The sequence below is a fragment of the Ursus maritimus genome, unplaced genomic scaffold, assembly GCF_017311325.1.
Source record: "Ursus maritimus isolate PB19 unplaced genomic scaffold, ASM1731132v1 scaffold_17, whole genome shotgun sequence".
Taxonomy (NCBI): domain Eukaryota; kingdom Metazoa; phylum Chordata; class Mammalia; order Carnivora; family Ursidae; genus Ursus; species Ursus maritimus.
Window position 1 is genome coordinate 801,880 of NW_024424119.1, and position 10,204 is coordinate 812,083.

At 41.1% G+C, this 10,204-nt stretch overlaps 1 protein-coding gene across 1 annotated transcript in view; it reads right to left on the reverse strand.

Annotated features, from left to right (window-relative positions):
- Positions 1 to 10,204, reverse strand: part of GLDC (glycine decarboxylase) — a 98,756-nt gene that overhangs the window by 52,172 nt on the left and 36,380 nt on the right. Inside the window, exons 9-13 of the mRNA XM_040632315.1 lie at positions 5,552 to 5,657; positions 3,784 to 3,923; positions 3,133 to 3,213; positions 858 to 955; positions 45 to 129 (exon numbers count right to left, since the gene is read on the reverse strand). Of these exons, the coding sequence (XP_040488249.1) occupies positions 45 to 129; positions 858 to 955; positions 3,133 to 3,213; positions 3,784 to 3,923; positions 5,552 to 5,657 (510 nt within the window). The remainder of the gene's footprint in view (positions 1 to 44; positions 130 to 857; positions 956 to 3,132; positions 3,214 to 3,783; positions 3,924 to 5,551; positions 5,658 to 10,204) is intronic.

Genomic DNA, 10,204 nt, shown 5'->3' on the forward strand with positions numbered 1-10,204 from the left:
GGACCAGGGTTGGGGTTAGAAGTAGAAATAAAGACAACAATTACCAGAGGAATCATGCTGTGAACAAGGGAAATGTCTTTGTTTTCCAATTTCTTCATATATCGCACAATATTTGTTTCTGAGTGATAGCTGTGAACACAAAACACATGATTTGGGCCATTATAATGAGAAAAGAGTCCATATACATCCTCCTGAGAGAGAAGACACACAGATCTACCCTCAAAATACAGATCAAATTGAGCCATGGGCAACATGCCAACAAAGCACCAGAAGGAAGGGCAAAGAACACCCACAAACTCAGGGGATGCAGTAGGACAAGAAGCTTCTGTGGGCAGGAGAGGAAGGTTGGGAAGAAGAGTATGTGGAGTTCCTGGGTATGAACTTCAGCCTAGCAACCATGCATCCACAGTCCTCCCTTCCTGACAAGTGGGCTTAGGGGTTACACTGCCAGCAGAGCCGAGCCACCAGGAGGTGGGTTTGCCAAAATCAGGAATGGAATCCTTATGGTGATGGTTATTAGTGAGCCGTGGCTGAGCCACAACAACCCAAGCCATAACATAACTGGATCCAGAAGCCACTCTCTAGGGGCGCCTCTCTTCAGTCAGTGGAGCTCCCACTCTTGGTTTTGGCTCAGGTCATGATTTCATGGATTGTGAGATCAAGCCCCATGTCGGGCTCCATGCTTAGTGGGAAGTCTGCTTGAGATTCTCTCCCTCTGTCCCTCCCCCAACTTGCACACTCTCACTTGCTCTCTCTCTCAAATAAATAAATAAATCTTTAGAACAAAATTTTTTAAAAAACAGCCACTCTCTATTTCACTCCCAAGCCACAGTACACAATGACACCACCACACAAACCTGTTGAACACTTGATGTGTGAGGAAGGAGCTAGTTCTCTTGAAAGCAGTCCCCGGAATACCTCTCCGCTCCTCGCCCATTCCTTCAGCAACCAGCTCCTATGTGGAAAGACCACAGACTAAACAGTGGAAAGCATGCCTGGAACCACATGTGGAGATCCAAGCTTCTGGTATCCCAACAAGGCACTAGAGATCTACTACCACTGCCAAACCCCCTGGCATCTGGCATGGGGGGGGGGAGTAACAGGTATCATGAATTGTGCCAATTTGGAAATTCTCCAGAGCACCATTTTAAAATTCTATTGACCTTTGCCACAGGAAAAGAGGAAAAATGACAATTTTTATTGCCCCCTGACTTCTCCTGCATGTTCCTTCAGTAATGAAGCAAGTTCCAGTAAGCTACTTTAAAGGGCTATCAAAAAAGTTATGATGCGGGTGCCTGGGTGGCTCAGTCACTTAAGCATCCAAGTCTTGATTTTGGCTCAGGTCACAGTCTCAAGGTTGTGGGATTGAGCCCTGCTTCTGGCTCCACACTCAGCGGGGAGTCTGCTTGATAGTCTCTCTTTTCCTCTCCCTCTGCCTCCCAACTCCATGCATGCACTTGCTCGCATGCTCTCTCCCTCAAATAAATAAATCTTTAAAAAAAAACAGTTATGATGACAAAACTCAAGTAAGTATTCTCACATGACAGTGCTTTTATCTGTGATAACAATTCTAATAAAATACAGGTGCCAAGACCATTCAGTCGGCAAAAGAATAATCCCTTCAACAAACAATGCTGAGATAAGTGGATATCCACATGCAAAAGAATGAAGTTGGACCCTTACCTTATACCATATAAAAAAACTAACTCAAAGTGAACTAAGACCTAAATTTAAAAGCCAAAGTTCAAAACTCTTAGAAGAAAACACAGGCACAAATCTGCATGATCTTGGATTTGGCATCTTGGTTTCTCAAATATGACACCAAAAACATGAATAACAAAAGAAAAAGTAAATAAAGTAGACTTCAATTAAAATTAAAAACTTTTGCATATCAGAGGACACTACCAAGGGTTAAGAGACAACCCAAAGAATGGGAGAAAAATGTTTGCATATCATATCTGGTAAGTGCTTAATATCCAGAATATATAAATACATGGCTTGTCCTCATTCTGCCCTAGGCTGATAGTACAGCCATCTTGAGCCCTCAGTGGGCACTCCATAAACGTTCCTTAAATGTATGGAAACTGTGGTTAAATTTAACGCAGAGTTCTAGGGAGAAGCTGGCTTAGTCACTCCTATTTATTAATTAAGGCTTAAAAAAGAACAGTGTAATACCTCTTTGATGATTTACAGCTGTCATCTGGTACTGAAGTCCTCTCTTGAATAGTACACAGACGACCAGGATGGCACCATTTAGCACTCCGGAACCTATTACTACTTGTATAGGAAACGTTTCCTGCCATTGATTCATTCAACAGTATTTACTGAGTGCTTCCCATGCACTGGGCCCTGTAGAGCACTGTGAGTAACATCTTGCCACAGGTTTAGGTAGCTACTGACTGCTCTCTCTATCATCTTCATTCCATGCCCTGCTATTTCATTGCTTTAGAAACCAACTCAGTCACACTGAACTGCCCCTAGTTCACATTGTAAACTTTCTCCTCTAAGCCTTTATTGTTGCTTTTCCCAGTGTCTGGAACACCTCTGGCCCCACCCTCCTTGTTCTTCAATTGTGCCATCTTAGACTGAATAACTCCTACCCATCATCATTCAGAACTCAGCTTAGGACAATTTCTCCAAGTCTTGGTTAGAAACTCCTCCTCTGTACTCACAGAGCATCTTCAGACATCACCTAGCATAACATATCACCACCTGGATTTTAATCTTGTGCATGTCTGAGTCCCCATTAGACTATAAGCTCTGTCGGGGTAGGAATCATATCTAATTCACCACCATCCTCAGAGCCTAGCATAGTACCTGCCACATATTAGGTGTTCAATAAATATATTACATGAATATTTTCTCAGAACTGACATAAGCAAGACACCAATGTCACAATTCTCCATATTAGGGATAGTTTCCATTAAACACCATTAATAATCCTCCCACATAGCCTGGCGGCAAGGTCCTAGCTAGGGCCCACAGCAGTGAGCACCAGCTAACAGGGATGGTCAGTGGCATAATTTTAACAGCAGGCCACCCAGTGTCGCATTGGAACCACAAGAGGCAAAGTCATCTTGGACAACACCTCAAACAATCATTATGAGAAATCCATCTTCTTAATTTACTTACTGCAGACGACTCACAGCCAAAGATCCACAACAAGTCATCCAGATCTTTTTCATTGACTGTTTCATCAAGAGAAATCCCAAGCTACAGAATTGAAAATGAAAGGGAAAACATCAGCCCGAAACACCAAGACCAGTCAGAGAAACCCCGGGAGGTCAAGGGGAGGAAGGTGCTGGATAAAACCCCCAGTTATCCCAAAATATCTGGGTACCATTGTATCCAAGTTGGCCCTTGGGCTAGTTGAGTCCAAGACTTCACAAAGTTTAGAGTTTTATGAGCCACTTCTGGACTCTAGCAGTCTGGTGACTGTAGGTCACCCCTATTGACATTAGATATACTTACCCTTTTCTTCCCTTAACTTATTATATCACTTATTGTAGTCTTTACCTTCAACAGTCACATTGTGAAGGGTATTATGAACAAAATATGTGCCTAAGAGTCCCATACATGAAAACACAAAGTCTTAAGTAAAACTAAGAATGAATTGTCCTTTATTTGAAAGTCACCATGTTCCCGAGTGGGAAATAAAAATTGTTTAAAAAACATAGATTATGCCCAAACTTCCAATACTGATATTTTTAAAGAAGAAAACTTTTAATAAGAAAAGTCAGGACATTTTAAACTAGTTTAAATAAATGCAAAAGTTTTACTTACTGTGCCATCCTCAAAGAGCCGAAAATTGATTTGTCGCTGAGTGGCCCTGTCCAAGACCTCCTTCACTGAGCAGCCGCACTGAATCTTCAAAGTGTCAAAGAACACGTCGTGCTGTAGCTGATGCCCTGCTCGCTTGAGACCTAGACAAGACAGGAGAGCCACCAGTCCCCAACAGAGAAATCTGCTCCTCGGCCCCGACATTTCATAAAGAAGTAAAGAGGTAATTTTTTTAAAAAGATATTTATTTACTTACTTACTTACTTACTTATTTTAGAGGGAGAGAGAGAGCACAAGCCAGGGGAGGGGCAGGGACCAGCAGACTCTGCGCTGAGCGCAGAGCCCAACGCAGGGCTCAATCCCACGATCCTGAGATCATGACCTGAGCTGAAATCAAGAGTCGGATGCTTAACTGACTGAGCCACCCAGGTGCCCCAAGAGGTAAAATTTAACTATAGTCTGTTCCTGGTCTTAGCCAGTGTTGCTTTTTTTTTTTTTTCCCAAGAAATTAAATGTTTATTACTATGTTATAGAATATTATGAAATAAATACATATAAAAAAAGAAAAATCACCATAATCACCATCCAGAAATAATCACTGGTTACAATTTTGTGTATATTGCTCTAGAATTGGGATGTGTGTGTGTTTGTGTATGTGTGATGTATCACATATATTTCTTTACACTTTGAAAAATTTGTAATGCATAAAGAACATTTTGCTTTTCTACAGCTCGATATCCATGTCATTATTGTTAATGGTGGTATAATATTCAAATATATGCATGTAACAGATGTCACTTGTTATTGGACATTTAGGCTGTTTCTAAGATTCTGGTATTATAAACAATGTTTTAATGGATACCCTTTACATCCTTACTTCATTACTTCCTTTAGATACATTTCTAGAAGTAAAATTTTTGATTCAAGCTGTATGCACATTTTAAAAGCTTTTGATATGTACTGCTTACATGCCCTCATAAAAGTTATAACAACATGGGTGCCTGGGTGGCTCAGTCAGTTAAGGATCTGCCTTCACCTCAGGTCATGATCTTAGGGTCCTGGGATGGAGTCCCACATCTGGCTCTCTGCTCAGTGGGGAGTCTGCTTCTCCGTCTTACTGTCCCTCTGTGTTCTTCCTCTCTCTCTCTAATATATAAATAAAAATCTTTAAAAAATGTTATACCAACATCAGCATTCTTTTTAATCTTTACCAGTGTAATGGGAGAAATACTTGTTTCAATTTACATTTCCTTAATAGTAAGGTTGAAATTTTATGTTTATTGGCCATTTATTTGTATATTTGCTTCTTTTAAAATTACACTTAGGCACCTGGGTGATGGAGTCGGTTAAGCATCTGACTCTGTTTCAGCTGGGGGTGTGATCTCAGGGTTGTGAGATTGAGCCCTGTTGAGGTTCCATGCTTTAAGACTCTCTCCCTCTCCCTCTGCCCCTCCCCCTGGTTCTCAACCTCTCTCTCTCTCTCTCTAAAATAAAATAAATAAATCTTAAAAAAAATAAAACTACACTTAATGTCCTTTGCCCATTTTTCTCTGAATGATCATCCCTATTGTTTATAGGGTTGGGGAGTTAAGTAAGAGATCTCCATATTAAAATTTTTAACATTCAGTCTATCAGAAATGTTGAAATAGTTTCTTATTTGACTTTTCAATTTTATATATAGTATTGGACATACACTGAGTTTTCTATTTTACATACTCAGGTTTATCAGTCTTGTTATGCCCCAAAGTTTTTAAACAGATAAATTACTCACCTTCAGACAAAATCAAAGTGGCATTATGTACCCTCCTAGCAATATGCTCCAGCCCACGGGAACCATGGTAGATTGCAAACATGGCAGCCATGTTTGCCAAGAGAGCCTAAAACAACAAAGAACATTTAAGGAATCATGTTCAACAGTGTGATGAAGACAATTAGTGGGAAGGAGTATTACTTTGACTTGAAATGCCAAAATTGAAAACAGGGACAAAAAGAATGATCAGATTTCCTGCATTCTCTATGATAGTGGGGGACCATTTATAACCTGCCTATCTCAGCATCCAAGACACCCTGGAGTCATGATACTAAACCTTCAAATTTGACCGCTATAAAGGAGGAGTTTCGTCCATGTAATATAATCATGCCACCCATAAGGGGGGAAGATGGGACTGTCATTAAACACCGAGAAGCAGTATGTCATGTAGGAATACAGTGGAGTAATAAAAGTGTCAGGGGAAAAAAAGTGAGATCCAAGAATTTTATACTCAAACAGTTCAAGGATAAGAGCAACAAGCAGTTTTCAAATACACAAGAACTCAGGGAACACAATTCTACTGAGAACTTAAATAAAGCACCAGAAGCTGAATTTCAGCCAAACAACAGATGAATGGAGATTGTGTGGCAAAGGACTACCAAAAATGAAACAGGGGACACAGGGGAATAAAACCAAAATGAATCGGCAGGATATATATTAGAGAAAATCAGCACCTATTGGCTACTCCCTGTTCACAGCAAGATCACTTTCTCAAAGATATCTCCCTTGACCACAGGATTGAGGTTTCACAAAAACATTTACAGGGAAGCGTGTGTTTTTGTGCGACAGAAAACAGAAAGGAATGGCACTGGAATCTCTCAGAGATAAGGGGCACAGACAGCTCCAGGGATGCTTCAGTGAGGAAGTCCTGCATGGTGAACAAGGAAAGGACTCACTGTGATGGTATGTTGAGTCAGGGGGGAGGATAAAAGAGGATAGCTAGGATAAGAGACCAAAATGAATAACAACGTGGCAAAAAATGTTGGAGGCCCACCTCGTGCTTCTCTTCCTCTTGGTCCCATCCCTCATTCGCTTTATTACCCCAGATCCTGCCAATAAGCAATCTTCTAATCATGTAATATCATCCCTGCCCCCCAGGAAACTGGTCCCAACTCAGGTCTCAGATTTCTACCCTGCCCAGCCTACTCCATTCTCCCACTGCCGCTCCCATTTTACTGGTCCAGCACCATAAACTCTGAAGTTTTCAGTCCCACTAGTGGCTCTTCTCCTAATATACTAGGTCAGGAGTTCAAGGTCATCCTCACAGCCAATCACCACAGAGTGGGAGGAGCACATGAGAAACACAGTGTTTTAAAGTAGGATGATATTCAATATTGGATCTATTTTGTTAGGTACACATTTTCTCAGCTAGGCTGCCAAAAGGAATCCATGGGACCACTGCAAAACAAGAAACAGTTTTCAAAAGAGAACTGTCAGAAAGGGGCGCCTGGGGGGCTCAGTCAGTTAAGCATCTGCGTTTGGCTCAGGTCATGTTCCCAGGGTCCTGGTATCAAATCCCACATTGGGCTCCTTGCTCAGCAGGGAGCCTGCTTCTCCGTCTGCCTGCCACTCCCCCTACTTGTGCTCTCTCTGACAAAAAAAAAAAAAAAAAAAAAAGCCAGAAAGTGAAGCTAACAGTCAATAAAGAAAATGCAGCACAAAGGAAGACATCTGGGGCACCTGGGTGGCTCAGTCAGTTAAGCATCTGACTCTTGATTTTGGGTCAGGTTGCAATCTCAGGATTTTGAGATCAAGCCCTGTGTCAGGTTATACACTGGGCATAGAGCCTCCTTAAGATTCCCCTTCTCCCTCTCCCTCTCTTTCCCTCTCTAAAAGGAGGAGGAGGAAGAGGAGAAGGGGGGAGGGGGGAGGAGGAGGAATCTGAGAACACAGAAATAAACTTTCTTGGACCAAGATTCCCCAAGAGAGTATAGATGGTCTGCGGACTCTGTATAACAATTAAAAATAAATACAGAAGCACTGTAACACCTCCCAGCTCTGGAGAGTGCAAGTCAAACTGTCCATGACACTGTGTACGGAAGTGCTTATGCCTACTGCTGGAGAACAGAAACTGAGGCCTGGTATTCGCAGAATCCTCTGGAATCCTCTTATCGCAACAAACTTGTAGAGGTGGTTCATGTCCCTTTTTAAGGTAGAGATGATTCTTTTCCACAAACAGGAGACTGTATCAAGTGACTGGCCAACAAATTGATGACAAGTATAAAATCATTTTTAGAAATCCTAGGGAAGGCATTAGAACTCCAAAGGAAGTTCAGAGAAATAAAGACCAAGAAAATTCAAATTTCCTGGATAACGTGGACAGACTTTATATAATTAATACACTTAAATAAAGTAATCAAAAAAGAGTAATCAAAAACTCATGATTAAGAGATGCTCAAAATCATTAATTAAAAGGGAAATATGAAAACCACAATGAGATATCACTTCACACTCATCAGGATGGCTATAACTGAAAAGACAGGCAGTAACAATTGATGAAACTGTGGAGAAATTACGACCCTCATACGCTTGTGGAGGGAATTAAAAATGATGAAGCCACTTTGGAAAACAGTCTGGAAGTTCTTCAAAACGTTCAATGCAGGTTAGTAGTACGGGCTAGTAATTCTACTCCTGGGTGTATATCTAAGAGAACTGAAAAATACGACCCCATAAAATCTTGTATATGAATAGCAGCTTTATTCAAAATAGTTAAAAGTATAAACAACCCAAATATCCATCACTTGATGAATGGATAAACAAAATGTGGTATGTCCGTACAATGGGATATTATTCAGCCTTAAAAAAAAAAGTACTGATTCATACCACCATATGGATGAACCTTGAAACCATTATGCTGAGTGAAAGAAGCCAGGCATAAAAGGCCACATATTGTAAAATCCCATTTATACGAAATGTCCAGAAGAGGCAAATACATAAAGTAGACTGGTGGTTCCCAGGGGCTGCAGGGAGAGGAGAAGGATGGGGAATGATTGCTTCATGGGAACAGGTTTCTTTTTGGGGTGATAAGAATGTTCAGAAATGAAATGCTAGTGATGGTTGTTGCACAACTTCACAAAAATACTAAAACCACTGAACTATATACTTTAAATGGGCAAATTTTATGGAGAGTTATAGCTCAGTGAAAGAGTTAATGAAATGTAAATTATACCTCCACACAACCAACTTGAGAAGAAGCTCATGAAAAAATTGCATGCGGTGGTAAAACCCAAGAAATAAGAAAACATAAAGAACAGGACATGGTGCAAACTCAGATATCTGTGAAATAGCACAAGTTTATAGAAAGAATTTTTAAAAAGAATTCAATAACATACTTTCAGAGATTTAAAAGAAAACAGGCTTCGTACCAACAATAATGCAAAATTAAGAGAACTCCGGTGTGGACCTATTATGCTCAAGAGGAAAGGGGCAGCCGTGAGAACACAGAAGCTGCTGAGGAGGGCTGGCAGTAAAGGCAGAGACTGCTCAAAGAGCATCTCAAAAGTTATCAGTCATCTCCTAATAAAAAAGGTTAACGCATGCTTATAGAGAATGACACTGGAGTTATGAGCAACTGCTTTATGCCACCAATTATAAAAAGAAACTCATGAAAGGAAATAGACAATAGATAGCTGGAAGCTCTCCAGAATGAGAAGATAAAAATCACAGAAGACAGGGGCACCTCGGGTAAGTGTCCGACTCTTGCTTTCAGCTCAGGTCATGATCTCAGGGTCCTGGGATTGAGCACATCGGGCTCCACACCAGTGTGGAGTCTGCTTGGGATTCTCTCTCCCATTTCCCTCTACCCCTTTGCCCCCCTCACTCTTTCTCTAAAATAAATATATCAATCTTAAAAAAAATCAAAGAAGACAAAATTGGGCTACTTTGAAGGCAAACATCGCTTTAATAATTGCTGAGAAAGACATAGACCTTTGTTCAGCCCAAGTTCACCTGTAAAATTAATTTCAAATATTGAAGCAGAAAACCCCTTAATGCATTTATAACCAGACAGACATCTTTTGGAAGAACATGAGCAGAAAGAGCAAGACAGAAGCAATCAGCTGCAGAGGAAGGAGAAGTATGTAAGCAGAGAATTCAACAAATGTAGGGTAAACTACAGAAAGTAATGGCATCATATAAAGTTCAATTTGCTGTCAACAGGGGAAAAGCTCTTGACAGCTGGCTCCTTCCTGTGATAGTAGAAAAGCTCTTAGCTAAAAAGAAGCAGCCACGTTCTTGAGGCAACAAATAAGACAAGAAAACCTGCTGAGAAAACTAGTCCAAAGACCAAAGGCTATAAAACCAAATGTAAGAAGACCCTATCATCTACTGCCCCCTTGGAGAGTCTTTCTAAAACCTGGTGGTGGTGCTTTGAGCCAATGCTCTGAGAGAAAAAAAGCACTGTAGTGCCCACTGAGGTGTTGGTGAGATCTCTTTCTCTCACCCTGAATGGAGAAGATGAACCTAGAATGGACTGGATGCTCAGGAACAGTCCTCCACCTAAGCCTAGAAACTGGCTGGGTCTCAAACACTACTCCTTCTGACCTGAGCCCTGGGCAACTTCCAGAATCATCAGGAACTTGGGACGCTCCTCCTCTTTTATTCCATCCTTTCAGG